The 19,958-nt window shown below is 57.4% G+C and overlaps 2 protein-coding genes across 16 annotated transcripts in view; one reads left to right on the forward strand and one right to left on the reverse strand.

The window, feature by feature from the left end:
* Positions 1-352: 352 nt before the first annotated feature.
* Positions 353-11,926, reverse strand: BRAT1 (BRCA1 associated ATM activator 1). 8 transcript variants are annotated; one of them, XM_064478738.1, is made up of 14 exons: positions 11,695-11,926; positions 10,715-10,858; positions 7,716-7,870; positions 6,692-6,866; positions 5,822-6,194; positions 5,427-5,543; positions 4,293-4,384; positions 3,495-3,613; positions 3,234-3,420; positions 2,937-3,010; positions 2,156-2,258; positions 1,956-2,054; positions 1,618-1,793; positions 353-1,261 (listed from the first exon to the last, which is right to left on the reverse strand). In XM_064478738.1, exons 2-14 carry the CDS (start codon positions 10,839-10,841, stop codon positions 563-565), a joined length of 2,496 nt encoding a protein of 831 aa, XP_064334808.1. In that variant the 5' UTR covers positions 10,842-10,858; positions 11,695-11,926; the 3' UTR covers positions 353-562. The 8 variants fall into 8 exon arrangements, with proteins under 8 accessions (XP_064334808.1, XP_064334810.1, XP_064334807.1 ...); XM_064478740.1 differs by lacking the exon at positions 11,695-11,926 and adding an exon at positions 10,945-11,681 and having other exon boundaries at positions 1,618-1,757; XM_064478737.1 differs by lacking the exon at positions 11,695-11,926 and adding an exon at positions 10,945-11,681.
* A 654-nt stretch (positions 11,927-12,580) lies between these two features.
* The window catches only part of IQCE (IQ motif containing E), a 40,495-nt gene continuing 33,117 nt past the window's right edge, over positions 12,581-19,958 (forward strand). For 4 of the 8 annotated variants that reach the window (XM_031471314.2, XM_064478743.1, XM_031471318.2 and 1 more), the window contains exons 1-2: positions 14,146-14,272; positions 19,037-19,093. In XM_031471314.2, coding sequence (XP_031327174.1) covers positions 14,237-14,272; positions 19,037-19,093 — 93 coding nt within the window. In that variant the 5' untranslated portion in view covers positions 14,146-14,236. Of the gene's footprint in view, positions 12,726-14,145; positions 14,273-18,172; positions 18,372-18,873; positions 19,094-19,958 lie in introns of those variants that run through there. The other 4 variants (XM_064478744.1, XM_031471319.2, XM_064478742.1 and 1 more) reach the window with 4 other exon arrangements.

Here is a 19,958-nt window from a genome sequence, read left to right on the forward strand (position 1 = left end):
GACAGTACCACGGCCAACTTGACCTGCCTCGTCATTTGGGACAGTGAGCTCTAAACTGCTACAAGGTTAGGGTGACCCTGGGGCTTCAGAGACTGAAAACCTGGCTTGGTTAGACCTGGAGTCACTACCATTAGGGGCCAGGGGCCAGGGGCCAAGATCAGACACTCTCCAGCCTGAACTGTTTGCTCTCTGACCCTTGGGTGTCGCTGGGGCACAGTGAGGTCCAAGCAGAGCAACATCTCCCCTAGGCCCATGAAGTACGTGGCCATTGTGCAGAGGGTCCCTCCCCAAATGCCTTTCCAAACCCCAGCAGGCCTGGGGCCTACCCCACGTCAGTGCGCCGACTCAGTGGCACTGTCAAATGACATTTATTTTGAGTAGAAAATAAGCCACTTCAATAATACAGCAAAACATGGAATTCTTTGACCGTGCGGGGTTGCCTGGTCCTGGCTTGCCTGGAGGATCCCACGTGCAGTCAGGCCAGGCTAGAGCCCTCAGGACGGCAGTGCGAGGAAGGGACGTGGCGCAGCAGCAGGGTCCACGGAGGGTGCCACCAGGCTTCTCAGTAACAGTCGGCCTCATTCTCCCCCAGGACACCCACGGTGGCCAGCATGTCCTGCAGGAGCGACTGAGGGCTCTTCTCCATGTGGTCACTGCTCTTGGCCAGCATACCCCGAAGGCCCTCCAGGTCCATGGACCTCAGCACGGCCATGACAGCCTCAGGCTCCAGCTCCCCCAGGGGCTGACCCTGCTCGCCTGCCTGCCACCTCTGCAGGGCAGCCTCCACAGAGACCACGTCGGGGCTGGCCCCCGCCTCCTGTGGGCCACCACAGGGAGTGGCCTTGGCCTTCAGGAAAAGGAGGAGGTCACAGGACTTCTGGGCCACAGGTCGGTCACAGTCAAATAAGGCACGGAGGGCAAACTCAAAGAGCTGTACCCGGCAGAGCGCCTGCAGGACCTGGGCCAGCGTGGCAGGCGGGGCTGCCTCGGGCAGGGCCACAGCATAGGGACAGCGGGAGCCAGGCTGGCCCAGCAACTGCTCCAGGAACACCAGCGCCAGCTCGAGGCCCTGGGCCCGCACCTCCCAGTCTAGGTCCTGGCTCGCCGCCTGCAGCACTCTGGCCACGAACTGCTCCAGGTCCTCAGCCACGTCAGCGTGGCCGTCCTTCAGCCACTGGGTGAAGACGTGCATGACAGCCCTGCGGGGGAAGCCCTCTGAGTCCGTGGAGAGGATGTGCAGAAGCTCCGTGAACAGGCTCTCCTGGAGGACAGAGTAGGGGGTGGGGGTGGGAGGGGCCAGGGAAGGCAGAGGCCTGCTGGCATGCTGGGGCACAGCAGGGAGTGCCCCGAGAAGCCCCTGCCGGGCAGGTCTGGGGCCCAAGCTGCTCTGCCTCCTTTAGGGGACATCCCCTTTGGCCCTCCATGTGCTCATCCACCAAACCAGGGCAACCATGTCCAAGTAACGGGGTGCCAGAAGGCTGAGCCGGAGATTCAGGGGACATGCCCCGCAGAGCCCTGGCCCCAGACCGCCCACGCCTGGGCGGCAGACCCACCCCTCCCTGGGCATCAGGACGGTTGCCAGGTGTGAGCTGCACAGCCAAAGGACCCGCCTCCTACCTGCTGGACCTCTGGGTGCTCTGGGCCGGTGGGGGTGGCGTACAGCCCCCAGCTGGACAGCTGCCCTGTGGCAGTCACTGCACTTGCGCGGACGTAACTCTCAGGGTCTCGCAGGAGCTGCCCGGTGAGCTCAGGCACCTCTGAAGCAAGGAGAGCATGTCTGAAGGCGGCCTGCCCTGGAAGTCCAAACAGCCACAACCAGCGGTGACCAAGGGCTGAGCCCAAGCCTCCCCTCCCTCCCCGAGGGCAGCCTGGGTGGCCCGAGTTCCCGCCTACTAGGGGACAACGGGGCACTAAGGCCAGGCCAGCCTCCCCTCCTGCCCAGCGCCCTCGCTTACCTCCCCAGTGTCTGGTCACTTGGGTCAGGAACTCGAGGCCCGAGTCCCTGGCCTCCCAGCAGGGGCTGCACAGCCGTTTCCGCAGCACAGGGAGCAGCTCTGCAGCGGGGGGAGGGGGGGGTCAGAGCCCATCACACCCGCCCGCCCTTTGTCCTCCGCCCCACACCTCCCTCAGTTTACCCTGGAGGGGCCAGGGGTACCTCCGAGGAACAGCTGGGTGTGGGGGTCCAGGTCGCAGCAGCTGGGGGCCTTGGGGGAGCCCAGGAGCCACCTGAGTGTGGCCTGGAAGGCCTTCTTCAGAACCTGGAGCGGGCAGAGCAGGGTTGCAGGGCTAGGAGGGCTGAGCTGGCCTGCTTGCCCCGTCCACCTCCCTGCGCTCCTGCCCCTGCCCTGGGGGTAAAGTGGGGTGTGGGGAGAGGAATGCTGGGCTTCGTTCTGATGAGACAGAAGCCTCTAGAAGCAGCAGGACTGGGATCCAAGACCACAAGAGAGAGAGGAGGAGGGTGGCTCCCGTCAGGACCTCCCACTGTCAGCGAGATGAAATTTCTGCACCAGGACACAAGAAACTGCTCAGGGCACCTTTTCCTTAAAGTCCCAGGAATCCGCCAGGCCTGTCGTCCAAATCTCCACACTGCTGTTCAGTGCACGTGGTGCTAATTCTGCACCCACAGAGCACAACTCAACCGCAGTGTCATGAAAATGGATAACTCGCAGCAAACGTCAATGAGAGTTTGGACCCTAAGTGCAGGGCCCGCCTGGCTCTAGTTTCCATCTCTCATGGAGAATTCCCTGCAAGACTGGACCCCCTCCCTGCTCTCCATGGCCCAGCACCCCCTCACTCCATCTCCACCAATGCCAGGCCCAGGGCCACCAGCCTGTCCAAACTCACTTTAAGAAGCAATTCTGGCCCCAGGAGGCCTGTGGGGGTGCCCCTGCCTCCCTCCTTGCCCCCACCCTCCACCCTGAACCCTGCGCCTGTACCATGGGGCTGGAGTCAGGGCTTGTGAGGTACTCCAGGAGGACGGCAAACACCTGCGTCACCAGCTCTTGGGGGCCTGAGACAGACGTGGATGGATAAAGCACGCAACCTCCCACTCTGGAACCTCCTCAGTCCAGGAGCGTGTCAATCCAAGGAAAGCAGGGGACAGGACCCAGTGGTCAGCTGAATGCCAGCCCCGCCCCCAAGGAGACATGAGAGGACAGCAGCCTCGGAAACGTCTCTGAGCAGCTGCAGGGCTTACCCGACGTGAGCTGTACGAGAGAAGGAGCCTCACTTACCCGTCCCCTGAGACAGCGTCCCCAGGAAATCCAGGGCCGCTCGCTGGACCCGGACACAGCCTGCCAGGACCGCACACAGGTGGCCCCCCACGTCACTGGTGGGGGCTGCTGAGCCATGGCAGAAGCGCAGTATTGCCACTGCAGCCCGAAGCAGGGGCGCCTGGGGCCAGGGCGAGGGGCGCTGGGGCTGGGAGGGGAGGGAGAGTCAGTGTGGCCGCAAGTCCCACTGCCGGGGTGGACGTGGGCCAGGGCCACACCCACCAGCAGTTGCAGCAGCTCCAGGTGGGCCAGGGCCTGGCACAGGAGACCCACACAAGCCGACTTGGAGGAGAGAAACGTGTCCACTGTTATCGAGTCGCCTGTGGCCCCTTCTGGAAAACCTGGAGGCCGACCAGAAACAGCTCCTGGTTAGCAGGCACCTCCCATGTGGCTGCTGCAGGCCTAACCACCGGCCACTGATCCACACCAGAGATTGGGACCAGGACCAGAGATTCCGAGCAGGTGGCTCGTCCAGGATGACGTCCAGCTGGCTGGAGCTGCGGTCTGAACCTGTCTGCAAGGCTCGTGAACAGAGTCCTGTCCTCTGTGTTCCCAGGCCAGCTCCCACTGACTAGGAGGCCCGCCTCCATGCTCACACGGGGCCACCAGGCACAGCCGGGTCCCTTCTCTACTCCTCCACCCTCGTGAAGCGAGACAAGGCACAACAGAGGACCCCCAGCCCCCTGCACAGAACCCAGACAGTCTGGGAGGACGAGTGGCAGGCCCATGAGCCCGTTCTGGGTTGAGAACCACCACCGACTGCCAGGGCCTGGGGTGGGGGACAAAGGTCGACCTCTCTGGGAGCCACCTCAGATGATGCCCCAGTAACTCCAGGCCATGAAGATGTGAGCAGCAGTCACACCTGGAACGACAGCCTACACCTCCGCCATCTTCATTCTTAAGTGAGGCGGCGAGCCAGGTACCCCACTGCCCATCAGCCTGCCCTGGCCCCAAGGACATGCTCAGGACTCCAGGGTCCCGCCTTCCTGTGCCTGCCCACCCTTCCCCCAAGCAGCCTACCTGGAGGTCCAGGGGCCTGAGCAGCAGCTTTCAGGACACAGGCCAGGGGCTGGAGGAGGACACCAAAGGCCTGGGTCTTCAGTGCCTGTGGACTGGCGACAGAGGACATGGTGAGTGCTGCCCCCACCCTCAGGTGACCTGGCTGCCCTCCTAACAGCCCCAGCAAGTCTGGGGCAAAGGCGCTGGGGCTGGGGCTGGGGCTCTGGACACTCCCCTGAGAAACAGCTTCCTCGTAAGCACCTTGACCAGCACTCACGTCACTGCACAGGGACTCCACAGGAGCTGCTAGAAAGCACGGCCCAGGTCCCAGCAGGAGCCCCGGTAAGGCCCGGCCACACCCACTCCAATGGGCAACGCCTGCCCTAGCCAAGGGGTCGGGCTGCCCCGCCTCCCGGGAGCACCCCCAGGGCTGATATCCCTTCCTAGGCTCTGGAACACGCTCTCACCCCCATGCTTGGGCCTGGGGTGGGTGGGAGGCTAAGCTGGCCCAGAACTCTCCTCCCAAGTTGGCCGCCCAGCCCTTCCCTTCCCCTTTGGACCACTCCCTCTCACTGAACATCAGGAGACCCTGGAGCCCGGAGCCGGGCTTGCCCCACACCCGCAGCGCGCCAGCGAGCGGGTCCCGTGGCCACGCCACCCGGCCCGGGCCGACAGGACCGACTGTCCTCTACACGGAGCCCTGGAATGACTCCCTCTCCCTTCCCACCCCTCTGGACCTCGCACCCCCTTCCAGTAAGGGCACACCCCCGCCCCGCCCTCTGGGAAGCTGTCCCACCACTCCTGCCTGCTGGGCCCCCCTCCGCTGTCCCACAGCCCTGGGAGGCCCAGGATCCACAAGCTGAGGCCACTAGGGAGGGGTCAGAAGACAGCTAAGCAGATCCTGGGTACGAACCCAGCCCCACACTGAGCAGGGCTGCTCCAAGAGTCCCTCCTATCTCTGGGGAGCCAATGAAAAAGTCATTCTGCCACTAAGAGTGCAGAAGCCACAGTGTGTACCAGTGCCTTGGGGACCACCCACGCACTGCCTGGCCATGCCCTGGACAGCCGCCTCTGACTGAGCCCTGGTTCCAGGAGCTCCACTGAAGTTCTCTGACCTCTCTGCCTGCCTCACGGAAGGTGAACCCCAATCCTTACCAGTCCTGCAGTTTCAGGATCCCCAAAGCCAGAGGCCCTGCTTGTGTGGGGCTCAAATGGCTCAGAGTCTGTGCCAAAGTCTCCCACAGGCCACAGTCAGAACTCCCCACAGGAGAACTGCAGGAGAGGACCCAGGAAGAAAATGTTATTCCTCCATCCAGCCCACCAAAGCCCACCGGTGCCCAGCGGGACTGCTGCGGCCCGGCGTGCTTGGCTGAGACGGGAGGCCCACCCCAGCTGTGCAGGCTTTGAAATCCTCTGGCATTCCCTCTACTCAAGGCAGCGTTCTTGGGGAGCTGATGAGACACGGCCCCAGGTGTAAAACTTCCCGAGGAAAACAAGCCCTCCCAGTCCTGCCCGCACCCCCCCACAAAGCTGAACCCCGGGGGCCTGACCGGGCCACGCTGAGGAGGAGATCCACAAGCGAGTGTGAGGCTGGGATGGGGTCTTTCTCGAGCAGACAGGCCACGAGGGGGCTCAGCCGCACCCAGAGGCCCTGTGTCCATGGGCTGTGGCAGTGCCCAAACGTGGTTGTCAGGACGTTCAGGGCCTGCGTGACCTGCGGGGTGGCTGTGGAGCGCAGGGAGTCTTCGACGTGACACACAATCTTCTGGGCACACGCTGGCCAGTCACACCCCTGGGGGCTGGGATGTCCCTCAGCTGGGCCTCGCATCGCCAAGGCGAGGATGTGCACCAGGAGCTGTCCAGCTGCTGAGGCCACAAACAGGCTGGAATCTCCCTGCAGGGAGAAGATGGTGTCAACAGCACCTGGGGGAGGGGACAAGGGGCAGGGAAAGAAACAAGGTTCAGCTGGAAGAGAGTCCACAGTGGACAGCAGGGACGCTGAAACCACTGAGCAGCTTTAAGCACTGGATTTCAGAACCTCGCAGCCAGAGCTCAAATGCCACGCACCGCGGAGGCACCGAGAGAGGCCCAGCCTCCCCTCTGCTCAGAGGCAAAGGAACCAGAATGGAGGGTTCACGCGTGAGGGGCTTTAGAAGTCTGGCCACTTTTGATTCTTTCCAGTCAGTTCCAAAGCCACCCCAGCTGCTGGGTCCGACCAATGAGCCACAGGGCACCACACACCCTTGAGGGGCCTCCAACCCCTGGTTACCCTGAGTGTTCCTCACAACGGCCCTGTGATACCACAGCCATTTTCACGTTTAGAGCACGAGGCCCAGAAAGGTGCAGTGATTTCCCTGAAGTCACACAGCATCAGGCAGAGTGAGGACAGAGGCTGAAGGAGGGGCAGGTGGGGCACTCACCACAGTCAGCAAGGAAGCGCAGGGCGCCGGGGTGCTGGGCCAGGGAGCGCAGGCCCTGCAGCCAGCCACTGCGCACTGTGGGGGCGGTCCAGGCGGCCCCTCCGAGGGGCCCCGACTCCCCGAAGAGCATGGGCAGCAACTCCCCCTGCTGGGAAACAGAGGAGGAAGGGGTAACCTGGGGAAGTTCCCAGGGGACCGCAGATCAGAGATGGCTTTTCTATTGTTCAGAGCTGGTTCAGAGCACTTCTCTGGGGGACCTTTCTCGTGAGCTGCCCACACAAAGTGCCTGTGGGCAGCTGTGCTTCTGGGAGGTGTCAGGTGGCCACCAGAACCAACTGATGGGAAGAGAGCTTCTGGAGAATTGGGTTTTACAGAAAGGCTCACCAACTGTCACAGTTCACTTCAAAAACCCCTCCTCCAAATGGTCCACCAACTCCAGCGCCAAAGGCCCCCCAAAGGTCCCCACAGCCTACTGGGCTCTTATGCTTGGGAAGTGGGGTCTTCCAGGGCCCCTGCCCTCCTCCAGGTGTCCCCCACCCCAGATTCCCCAGCACGCCCCGTGTATCAGGCTTGCCCTGCACTTACCACTGCTCAAACCCCTTACGACCCAGCTGTGAGCCCACCGCCCCCAAGAAGCTGACCCCTAGCTGGCAGTGACTAACTCTTCAGTCAACCCCCACTGGCTTATGGACATCCACGGTACAATCATGCACTGTCCTCATTTCCCGCCATGTGCCCAAGATTCTTGTTCACCACAGAGGTCTCAACACAGTGAGTAGCAAACCCGGGGGCTGCCAGATCCCCCGGGAGTCTGTGAAGGGGCAGGAGAAAAGGGAACAGGAGGCCAAGCCAGCGCCACGGATGCAGGATGGGAGGGCACCCTCCCACTGCCCCGCAGAGCCTGAACCTGCGGGTGTCCCTCGTCCCCACACGCAGGGGGCCAACCGCCAGACTGAAGGGCAGCCTGCGGCCTGTCAAGCCTCTAAAGCCACAGCAGGCCTTGAGAGGGACGACTCAGGCTCACCTGAAGATACTGGAAGCAGTCTTCCTGGGCTGCAAACAGCCCTGCGAGGCGGAGCGAGAAGGAGAGGACTCTGGGACGCGGGTCGTGGGCTTTCAGTACGCGGAACAGCAGCTCCACCAGGCAAGGGTTCTCCTGCAGCAACAGGAGACTGGGCCCTGGAGGCAGGCGCAGCCAGGCAGCATGTCACCGGGGCGCAGTGCCTGCCTCCCTGGGGGACCATTCTCCTGTCACCTCCCAGACACCCTTTCTCTCAGGTTCGACTGAGCAGTCCAACTGGGAGAAAATGTTTGCAAAACTGCAACAAAGGACGGTGACTTTAATTCAATGAGGGGGACAAACTAGCAAGCCGACACCTCGACAACAGGCAAGGGACGTGGACAGGAAATACAAATGGCCAGAAACCTGCAAAGACGTTCTGTCTTGCTCATTATGAAAAAGAGACGCAAATTAAAGCAGAAGGCAGGCTTCACCTCTCCGATGGATTCCTTTCTCTTACACTGAGTTCCAACGCAACGAGCACAGCAAGCAGGCCCTGCTTCCAGACCCGGCACCTGAAACGTCCACGTGCAACCACACACGGGCGTGGCTGGAGCCAGCGACCTGGGGCAGGGCTCGGAGCGCTTCCGCAGAGAGGCCCTTAGAAAGGACTATGGCTCAGTAAGAAGGAAAAAGAACAGTGAAAAAGAAAAAAGCAAGGAGCAAAGAAACCAATAAACATGTGGGCAAATCTAAAAAAGCGCTGACTTTAAAAATTAAAAATAAGTAACTCTGTGAAGTTTAAAACAAGACAGAATTAAAATACAAGACAACGAGCCATGGAAGACTGGTCTGGACTGGAGTTACAGTGCTCGGGACCCTTGTGTTGTTGGAACAGAGGACAGAGATTCTAACTAACTTTCGACTTTTTAAATCCAGTTTGTGTGTAAAAATAACCACTAAAGAACTTAAGTGGAATGCATAACTTTAAAACCAGATGAAGAAAGACTGAAAGAACAGAAGCTTTATTGATCCAATGGAGGGCAGAAAAGGAGGTAAAAGGAGCAACAATAATGAACGGGAAAGGTTTTAAAAATACAAAAGAAGCCGCTCTCACCTTCTGAGATGGTCCACATTCTACCTATGGAATGTGTATCTCTCTAGATAAATTTGCTATCACTTAAAAAAAAAAGAGTATTGTGAAAATAGGTTCAAACATACTAGTAAGTTCAACAAATGAAACAGATCAAGTTGTCTGTTAAAATAAAGAGCTGCTCAGATTACATTAAAAACCAAAGGCTGGCAACATAAGGCTGATAAGAAACAATGAAGCTTGACAACACAGAAAGCCAGAGTAAAGAGAACAGCAAGAAGATACAGCTGGGAACAGCAAGAAGAATGTCAGACAAAACTGACTTTCAACCAGAAACACTATCAGAGCTTTAGGAAGAAAGTTGCTGCTCACAGAAACAACCCCCAGAGAAATAACAGTCTAAGCCTACACATACCCAACCTAACTTCAAAATATATAAAGGGGGGGAAAGAATTTCAAAGAAAAATTGTTGAGTCTGCAGTCTTAGTATAAGATCTCCACACAACTCCCAAATACAATGAAGCAAACAAATTAGCAAGAACACTGCAGGCTTTAACAACGGGAACCTGAACTAAGGAACAAGGATGGAGACGACGTTCTCATCACACAGAACACTGAGGGGCACGGATACAGGAAGAGACGACCGTGAATGGGTACCAGGTTTCTCCCAAGGGGGATGACAATGTTACAAAATTGGTTTGTGGGATGGTGGTGGATCCAGAGTGAATTAACTAAAAACAACTGAGTTACACATTTTAAACGGATCAGTTCTACGGTACATAAATCGTTCCTCAGAGAAAGCTGTTTAAAAATAATTTTTAAAATGTGGCTAATTGGCCACAACTGAAGACTAAATACCAAAAAACAACATCCTATGGTGAAATCTACAAAACATGTGAAACATGGTCTGTGCACCACGTCACAAGAAGAGCTTCAACAGATACAAAAGAATCAAAATACAGATTGTTTTAACTCCAATGAAATAAATTAGAAATCAATAATTACCTCCATATCATAAATCTAAAAGATGTTCTTTTAAGCAATTTGTGGGTGAAGAGATATCATAGTGAAAAGCATGAAATATATTTGAAAGTAAATTACAACAAAAGCATTGCACAGTAAGACTTGCAGGGTGCAGTTAAAGTGATACTTTCAGAGAAATGTGTAGCCTCAAATGCGTCTATTAGAAAACACGACAGACTCTGCTATTCAGCTAAAACGGGAGTAAAGAACTGGGTAAACCAAAGCAAAAAACAGCAGAAGTTAATGACATGTAATCTATCCTACGGCAATCATTAGCCAAGAGAACATTTACACGAGCAAATTTATAAGGAAAGCCATGCCGTCCCACTAGAAACGTAAACGGCAACAGCAGTGGAGTGATTATAAAATTAAGGTCCATTCATAGAGCGAATGACATAGTCAATAAAACCAATGTGTCCGCGTGGAAAACACCCACTACGACGGTAAGAAAAAGCAAGACAGCAAGGTGTATTTACGGTGCAATCTCATTTTTATAAGAAAAATATATCTCTATGATGTGCTAAGAAAAAAGGCTGGAAGGAAATAAAAGATGTTTGGGGTGGTTTAATTTTCCTCTTTACTCCTCTGTGCTGTCCAAATTTTACTTAAAGAATACATACTACTTATGAAATTAGAAAGAAAAACTGATTTCTTAAAACAAACAAAAAATGCAATGCAAACAACAAAATATGCTTGTCCATGCCCTTGGCAGCCGCATAGCAAGACCAGAGAAACAGGAGGCCTACAGCCCAAGCCCCATCAGGCTCAGTTTGCCATGTCCTCAAAGCCAGGGGGAATCTTGAAGATATGAAGGAAAGACACCAGATGGACGGCCCTTCCCCAGGACAGGGCAGCCCTGCACTGTCTGGCCTCTGGGGAAAGTCAACAGTGACACCCTCACCCATACCTGCTTCAGTTACTGTTTTAAACCAGTCCAGCAGCTTCTCCAAACAAGTGTCATCTGCCACGGGCTGCCTGGGGTCTACCAGGACAGCACAGAGAGCCGGGAGGAGGCGAGAGCACTCTGGGTCCATGATGAGGCTGGGGGTTTCTGCAAAGGAAATGTCAGGACCAGAACTGACGGGCCCTAGTCACCGGCGGCAGCCCCCATGCCTGCCCGGGCCCCAGAACTTTCACCTCAGGCCAGATGACCGAGATTCTCAGACAGAAACTCCAAGCTGCTGGGATGGATGGAAAGCCTCAGCTTAGGTGGGATTTGAGGTTGTCAAAAACAAGCAGAGCCCTCAGGGAGGGTGCCGGAGATGGGAGTCTGGAGTAAACCGTGAGGTCTTAGGAGCTCAAAGCCGGCCAGCCTTGGACTCTGGTGGGAGGACAGCATGAAGCTGGCCTGGATAGGCTGCAGGTGGGCCAGAGGGAGGGGTGCGTGCACGCTCTGGGGCCGGCCACGTGTAGAGGGGCAGACGTCTCAGTCCAGACCGGAAGTGTCTGTCTGTCGTCCCCCCCCTCCCCCACGCAAGGGTCGGTGTGAAACCCTGCAGCCAGCAGTGTGCGCGGAGGAGAAGGCTCTCTGCCCACTCACTGCCGGTGCCTCCCGGCCGGCAAGTGCACTTGAGTGTCCGGCCTGGGAGGGGACCCGGGAGCCCGCCTGTCCTGTGGTCAGAGGGACTCTCGCGAGAGAGTGGGGCTGGCCAGGGAGTCTGTGTGCAAGTCAGGAGCAGGCCTGCCCGGGCTGGGGCGTCCGTCTGGCCATCTCCGGCCAGGCTGAGCCCTTGCGGAGGAGGGCGCCCTCCCTGCGGACCGCCCCCCACCAGGTCGCGCCCAGGCCGCGCACGCGGGGTCCCGGTGCTCCGCGGCCCTGACCCCGACCCCCGACCCCGGCCTGGCCACAGAGACCACGACCCCTCCCCCCGCGCGCGCCTCACCCACCTCGCGTTCGTCAGCCGCCGCACGCCCCGCCCCGGGCCGCGCCACCTGCCGAGCCTGACGGGGCGAGGACGGACACGGCGGGCGGGGAAACCGCGAACGCGCCCCTAGAGGCCAGTCTGGGAGCCCAGAGGGCCCAGGCGCGGGGAACGAGCTCAGGCTGAGAGGGACAGACCAGCGCCAAGCCCGTCGCCCGGACCCATCACCCCCACCGGGCCGCTCAATGGTACGTGCTTGGGAGTCCGGCAGGCTTTGCGGCCGAAGGCGGGGCTTCCGGTGGAGGGGGCGTGGCTGTGCGCGAAGGGGCGTGGCCAGCTCGCCAAGGGTACTAGAGTCTGGGCGCGCCAGCGAAGGAAAGCTCCCGGGGGGGTGGAACACGTGTTGTTATTGGACAGGTCTTCCTCGACTTACCGTGGGGTTTCATCCCATTTAATGCACCTAACCCACTGAACATCATAGCTTAGCTTAGTCTACCTTATACTTGCTCAGAACAATTACATTAGCCCTCAGTTGGGCAAAATCATCTGACTCAAAGCCTGCTTTACAATAAAGTGTTGAATATGTCGTGTAACTGATGGACTACTGTACTGAAAGGGAAAAGCGGAATGGCTGTGAGTGGACAGTTGTTTCCCCTCATGACTGCACGGCGGACTGGGATCTACGGCTCCCCGCCACTGCCCTCCGTCACACCACTGCCAGCATCACGAGGGAGTAACCTACCACGCAGAGCCAGCCTGGGAAAAAATCAAACTTAAAAATTCCAATTACACTTTCTACTGAATGTGTATTACTCTTGCACCATCGTAAAGTCAAAAAATTGTAAGTGGACCGTGGACATTCAGAAACCGAAACTATGTGTAATTAAAGAAGAGAAACTAAGTGAAACAACAGAAGCAGGAGAGGTGGGGACTATGAGGAGCCCCCGGGAGTGGGAGAGGAGCAAGAGGTACTTCTGCACAGACGGTTCCGGTGGTGAAAGCACTCCTGTGCCACGTGGACAAGACCTGGGGAAGTGAATGGGATTTGTTAAGCAGGTGAGGGGCGGATAACACTCATCTCTTAGAAACAATTCTGGTGGGAGCTCAGAGGAGGGCACGGGAGCCCTTTTCTCTTAGGGTGCATCACAGAAGATGAAAAATGAGGAACCAGAAGTTGGGGGTCAGACTCTACCTGACCCAGCTCAGGAGACACGGCTTCTCAGAGCAGAGGAGCGCCAGTGAGCGAAGTGGATAATTTCAGAACAAATAAAAATTTACTGTTTTAAATACCATTCAGGTAATTGGGCCGGTGGAAAAGCGTTACCTGGCAGCTTGTTTTTTGAGGTGCTATCATGTGCCAGGCACCATGCTGAATTTCATCTCTGTTATCTCCTCCAGTGCCAACAAAAGCCCTGAAAACTGTCTCCACTTTGCAGACAAGGTGACGACAGTGAGGCTAAGCCTGGGCTCCTGACCACTCACCAGCTCAGTCTTCCCTGCTTGCAGGGAGACAGCCTTGGGCTACAATCTGGTTCACCCCCTTTGTTGTACAGATGAGGAAACTGAGGAAAAGAGGGACATGGAAGGTAATCGTAGTGCTAAAATAACCTCCCAGGCGTTCCTCCCTCTACGCCTTGCTACTCCACGTACAGACTCGTTCACCAAGTAACAGTATGCACACTGTCACGCTGGGCTCACTCTGGACCGGGCAACCGCACTAAGCACTTCAGAGATATCGACTCACTTGCGCCTCACATCAACCCTTTTCTCTATTTTATATCTGAGGACACAGGCACAGAGAAGTCATATGACTTGCCAGGTGCCAAATACCTATTGACTGAGCACTTGCTATATGTCAGACCTTGTTCCAAGGGACGGGGATACAGCCGAGAACGAAACAAAACCCTGACCCAGAGAGCTTCCATTCTAGACGTGGGATGTTCTTGTAGATAACAAAGGTCAGGGGCGGGAAAAATAAAGCAGGGTAAGAGGACAGAGTCGATGCCCTTGGAGGCCACTGTGAAGACAAAGGGCAGATTATGCTGGCTAATAATTTAAGTGAACTTTGCAGCTTAACGTTCCTAAAGATGGTCATGACGCACACAGTGCAGTGAAAGCAAACTATTATTTTTTATTGTCCTGTGGCTACATCAGAACCCTTGGGCCTAAGATGGTTTTCTGAACGCCAGGCATTCAGAGCTCGTAGCCTGTGCACATTGCACAAGCCCCTTGTCCCTTTCAATGTTAGCCTAATAAATACTTGTTTTTAGTGCCCGACTCCGGTGACACACGGCCTCGCAGGGCAGCGTTGGAGCCGGCGGAGCCGCGCCAGCCCCGCCCCGCTCTCCGCGCGCGCGGTCTGTCGGCCCGCGGGCGTCGCGTCGCACGCGCACGGTCGGCCCGACGCCGGCCACATCCGGGACTCGGCGGCCGGCGCGGTTGCCATGGCAGCGGGGGCGCGGCGGGCGCGCGGGCTGGCCCTGAGGCTGCGGCGGGCGGCCGGCGGAGCCCGGGAAGCGGACGGCCGCGCCCGCAGCGCCCGGGGGCGATCGGGCAGCGCCGCCGCCATGTCGCTGGGCACCGGGGAGCCGGCCTCGGAGACGGTAAGCGCGGCGGGCGGGCGGGCCCCTCGCTGCCTCCCCTCGCCGGGTGACAGCTGCCATTATTGTTACCGCACAAGAGCGGACCTCCGGCCCCCGCCCGCGTGCGGCTGGTCCGGCGCCGCCGCCCCCCGCCCAGCCTCCAGCCGCCTCTAGCCCCCGCTCGCCCTGGCACTGGCCGCCACTTCCAGGAAGCCCTCCTGGACGCTGCGCCCTCGCCGCTCGGCGCCTGCGAGGCCGGGCCTTTGCCGAGCCTGCGATCGCGGCCCGCGGGGTGACGGAGCTCACTGCGTAAGTGCCCGCCCCCCGCCCCGTGCCTCCAGGGCAGGGGACATCGGACGGGGCGACCGGCCCGAGCCGTGCCGGGTGCGAGGGAGGAAGCCCCAGGCTCCGGGAGCAGGGCCCTGACCAGCACTGATCAGAGAACGCTTTCCGGAGGAGGTGCCCCCCCAGGCTTACTCCCCCGGGTCGGGGCAAGCGGGCTCTCAGCTCTTCCTTTATCAAGTGTTTCTGGCGCGCAAACCATCTGCTGGAGATATCACTGGATGAGTAAACTACATTCCACTGGCGGGGGGCGGGGGTGAGGGGAAAGTACGGCAAAAAGCAGATCATGTAGATCAAGAGGGAAAGCGGAGAGTGCCCTGCAGAAAATAAAGCAGGCATGTAACCGGGGTGGGTCGGGGAGGCTGCTCCAGATTGGGTGCTGGGGACAGCCACTCTGACTCTGAATGTCACTGATGAGAAGGAGGCAGTCTTCCCATCTGAGAAGATCCCAGAGCAGCGGGACCAGCAAGTGCAAAGGTCCTGAGGTGGAAAAGTGCAGTGATTCCAAGGCCTGAAAGAACGCTTGTTGGGATCTCGTTGTGGGGACAGGGCGTGAGTGGAAGGGAGACATGGGCCTGACTGTGAGAGCTGCAGGCCACGCTTGGAGTTTGAATTTATTCTGGCCACAGTGGGAAGCCTTTGGAGGGCTCCAGACAGAGGGAACTGGCTCACTTTGCTTCCTTCTCCGGGAGATGGCAGTACCCAGCAGGGCTGCGCAAAGCTCACCGCTAGTAGAGGCTCAGTGCTGCTGGCCACCCGGAGCTGCTGACTCTGCCTACTTGTCCCTCAGGGCACCAAGTCCTGCCTCATCTGGAAGGCCCGCCTGTCTGCGCTGGCCTCAGTTACTGCTCCTTCATCTTTGAAAAGTAACCTCTCACGTAGTGATTGTGAAAGTTACTCATGCCCGTTAGAGAAGATTTGGAAAATCAATTACCCACCATCTAACTGCCTACAGAAAACCACAGTTACTGTTTGGTGCATTTCCTTCCAGTCTTTTTTCAATACATCCTTTTTTTTTCCATGTGCTTTTTAATAACTGAGATTTATATTTATATTTATATTGTTTAGTGTCCTTTGCCGTTTAATTTATTGTTGGCATCCTCCCATACCCATGTATTTTCAAAAACATGATTTTTAAAACTCTAAGCTCTGGATACTCCTCTTTTTTCTGTCCACTTCCCTGCTTTTACACTTTTGTTTTCCAGGTTGTGCTGGAAGTAATGCTGCTGTCAATATTCTTACACATGTAAGCTCTTGTTAAATGTGCTAGGCTCTGAGGACACAAGGAAAAGCTGAGCGCACGTGCCATAGTCTCGAGTTCAGCCTTGTGGAAGAGACTGGTGCAGGGCTCTCTGGGCATTTAGGAGACTCGCAGCCCTTGGCCCAGGCTAACTGGTGGTTTCTCTGCTAAGTTCAGAGCTGTTCTAAAGCAGGCAGGAACCACCTGAGGGCAGGCACTGTCCAGTCTGTCCAGTCCCACAAGTCCCCTGGCACAGAGTCACCTCTGGGCTTGCTCGTGAACTTCATGGAGCACTTTCCGTGGTGCCGGGGAGCCCGCTAAGCCATGGCTGTAAGCTGGCCCTGCTGGCCCACAGGCGTCACGTGGAGCCGGGGCACTGTCACCAGTGGTTTGTGAGCCAGCACTTACGACAGGGCTCACAGTTTCCAGAACAATAGAATAGAAGCATTTATAGAGATTTACTGCTCCTAGGGTTCTGTGCCATCTGCTCTGCTGCTCAGGTCCCCCTCTGGACCTCCTGCTCATAGCCACCATGCCCTCCTGCCTCCTGAGTCCTCCTCCAGCCTCACAATAACACTGCTCTAAAGCCTTTGTGTGCCAAGCCCATCGTCTGAGACTTCAAAAGTGGCTTCTGTTGCCTGCCCTTTCCCCCGCGTAGTCATCACGCTTGCCCGTTTCTCTGTGTGTCTCAGCTGTTTGTTGACTAGACATTTAGATCATACATGACAGCAGCGCCTCCCCGGGGAGTTGGTGTGGTTTGCTGGGTGGTTCGTTTATTTGGTGAGTGACATGGCTGAACTAACTCTGTAAAGTCGATTTCCCCGCATCGTGTGTTGGTGCGGCCTCTGATTCCCCGCTCAGACTTTTTTCTTGTTTAAATCTTTTAGCCTGACTACCTAGGGGTTACTCTTGGGTTAGCAGAAGCCACTTTTTGGTCAGAGGTTGTGTTTCGGCCCCTGGGCCAGTCAGACTCTTGCCCTGAACCACTGCGTGCGCGTGTGTGCGTGTGTGCACGTGTGTGCGTGTGTGTTGTGGAGGACACTATCATGGTTCAGGGGGTTACCTTTTTGCCCCCGTGCAACCAGGGACTAGTGCATGGTTTCCCCCTCCCATCTCTCCCGAGAGTGCAGCCTTGGACCTGCGCGGCGTCCTCCGGACCTCCTGGGATGTGTGTCGCCATGCTTGTAAGCCTGGCTTCCTGGGACCTGCTCTTGGGTCGGGATGGCTTGTCATTCAGCCAGGGTCTGGGCAGCCCCAGCGCCACCAGGGCTCGTGCCCTCCGGTCAATCTGGGTGCAGCGTGGGGGCTGTTTCTGAGTCTGCCCAAGCCCGTTCCGAGTGGGGGCGCCCCAGTGCCTGCAGGCGCCTCCCTGGCAGGCAGGGCCCACCGCTACCTCGGGAAGGCGCCTCTGCTCTTTTGGCTCTTAAGCTCCTGGTAGCCCTGCCGGTGGGCGTTCCTGCTGCTGTGGCCATGGAGCGGGCTCGGGGGCTCGTGATGGCCGCTCACCGTGCCTGCGACCTGGCAGTGGGATCAGGGAGGGGCGGAGCGCTCCAGTCCCTGGTACATAGCCAGTCCCCTCGGCACGGCTGTCCGCCCGCCTCTTCCCCTGGGGAGGACGTCTGGGCCACTGCACAGCAGGGGCAGCACCGTTTCCCTGGAGTGACACGCCTGCGCAGGTCCCACGGTGGGGGGGGGGGGTGCCAGATGGTGCTTGGAGAAGGGAGAATGAATTGGCCTTTAACGTGTTTCTTTGCTTTTTTCATACTGTGTATGGCCTCTTTCACTCTGCTGACTGAAGGGGTAGGTCTTGGGTTGTTCTGTGATTTCAGATAGTTACTATATTTTACTTCCTTGGTTCCTTCTGGAAGTTATCAAGACTTTATTCAGAACAAGAAACAGTATGGGGAGGGGTGTTTGTAGCTCAGCGGTGGAGCACATGCTTAGCAGGCACGAGGTCCTGGGTTCAATCCCCAGGACCGCCACTAGAAAAAAATAAACAAACTTAATTAACACCCCCTCAGCCCAAAAAAGAAATAGTGACAAGCCTTCACAAAAGAAAGTTTTGCTACTTTTCTGTGTGGTTTCAACAGTTGGCCTCCATGGCCGGCAGGCACGTCCTTTGTGAGGCCAGAGGCCTGCGCTCGGTTACTGCCTTGCTTCCCTCGTCTCCCATGTGATCTGTACGCAGTTCCCTGCCTCGCTTCCTGGATTTTGCACACCGTTCTCATATACTTTGTTAAATGAAAACTGCTCTCTGTAATTGTCATTGGCTATTTATACCTTAAAATACCACCTGTTTAATGATGTCAAAAATCTAATTCAGTGGCTGGTTTTTTTAGAGTCTGTTTATTTGGAATGGACTACCGTCCCCTCGTAACCCAGACGCAGTCACTCCGCACCTTTAATCTGGACTCTCCTTGTTTGGGAGGCATGCTGGAGGGTGCCCGACATTACAGCCGCCCCCGTCCGTGTCACAGTGCGGCCTAACACAGACACACGACTCTCCTGGGAAGGTTCCCTTCCCTCGCTGACACGCAGGTACTGACGTCAGACAGTGCAGATTCCATTTTGCTCACCGGGCCAGGGCAGCTCCCTGGAGCCAGAAGGCAGGACCCTCTGGACGCCCAGACAGCGCCCGCGTGGGTGGGTGCGCGTGGGGCTTTGATTTGTCCTCACCAGGGTGCAGTCGCAGATTCCTGTGCTTTGATGCAAAGATGAAATGGAGGGGGAGGGTCAATTAGGAGTATGGGATTAGCAGATACACAAAACAGATAATCAGCAAGGTCCTCCTGTAGCGCACAGGGAACTGCATTCAGCGTAGTGTAAGAACCTATAGTGGAAGAGAACCTGAAGATGAATATGTAACTGAATCACTTTGCTGTTCACCTGAAACTAACACAATATTGTAAACCAACTATACCTTAATTTAAAAAATTTTTTAAAAGGATGTTTTGTTGTCTGTGGAATGATGTTGCTAGATTGACAGGCCTGGAGCAACCCAGCCCACAGTCTGGTTTTGTGTCCCCACTCGTTCCTTCAGGCACGATGGAACACACTGGCCGCTGCCCGCTCTGAATATGCTGTCTCCTGGAGCTGGGTTTTGGGGTCCTGCGTCAGCAGCACGGCGGGGCTGATTCTGCTCTGAGTGTGACTGTGGAGCCAACTGGTGCCTGAAGGTTTCACTGTTTGATCTGTTCCTCCAGGGAGATGACAGTCTGTCTGCGATCACCTTTGACTCTGACCCTGAGAAGCTGAGTGCGGTGAGTGCGCAGGGGTGGCAGCGGCCGCCGGGCAGGGCTGGCCACTTCCCCTTACACACAATTCCTCCACAAACGCTCCGCTGAGGGCCAGATCCCCAATTCCAAATGCTGCTCGACGTTTGAAAAGTCCCAAGGCCTCAGCTGGATCTGAATAACTGGGATTATAATTTAAAATGTTATGCGCAGAGTACATCTGAAGCTGATGACAAGTTCCTGTCCTGCATTTATTTGGCTTTGGCCTGCAGCCCCCAGCCCCCGAACCCTGACATGCCAGGGGACGGAGCAGAGCTCGGCGACGTAGGCAGTGTCGTAGGTGGAAGTGACCGAGGTGTGAGAAAGGAGACCTTGCAGCTGCGGCTCAGAACTGTGCCCAGTCCTGGCCGACGGCCCCGGGGCTGGGAGCCAGCCTGACGGAGATTGGGCAGCGGGCGTGGGCAGGGCCCGGGTCACAGGCACACTGGTGCCCCAACCCGGCCTCCTGGGGTTTGTTTGGAAAGCTGTGCTGGGCAGTGAAGCAGGAACAGGGGCTGTCTCCCAGCAGGTGGAATTCTAGCCTCACCCCAGCGCACAGCGCAGCACAGCGGAAATCCGCCAGCAAGCCTCCCCTCGCTCCCAGGGCTCCAGGGCGGCTTCCTGGGCCTGCTGGCTGAGATGAGGGGCTCTGCAGAGCTCAGTCCTCCCTCCACGCCACTGAGGACGGGGGCCCGCGATGCTCCCGGGAGGAGCAGGGATGCGAACCAGTCTCCCAGGGGAAGCTCGGCCTGCATGCAGCAGTCCAGTGCTCCCACTGGCAGGGGGTGAGGGGGCTCTCTGTCCAGTGAGACGCGGATGGGGGACAGAGGCGTGGAAGGGGCACCCCGGCTGT

Source organism: Camelus dromedarius, chromosome 24 (genome assembly GCF_036321535.1).
Source record: "Camelus dromedarius isolate mCamDro1 chromosome 24, mCamDro1.pat, whole genome shotgun sequence".
In the NCBI taxonomy this organism is placed as follows: domain Eukaryota; kingdom Metazoa; phylum Chordata; class Mammalia; order Artiodactyla; family Camelidae; genus Camelus; species Camelus dromedarius.

Coding starts and splice junctions, on each gene's coding strand:
- BRAT1 (XM_064478738.1), bottom strand. CDS start 10,841: ATGGACCCAGAGTGCTCTCGCCTCCTCCCGGCTCTCTGTGCTGTCCTG. Junction 3,011..3,233: donor GACGCTGTCTCAGGGGACGG/GTAAGTGAGGCT, acceptor CGTCTGTCTCAG/GCCCCCAAGAGCTGGTGACG. Junction 2,259..2,936: donor GCCCTGACTCCAGCCCCATG/GTACAGGCGCAG, acceptor TGCCCGCTCCAG/GTTCTGAAGAAGGCCTTCCA.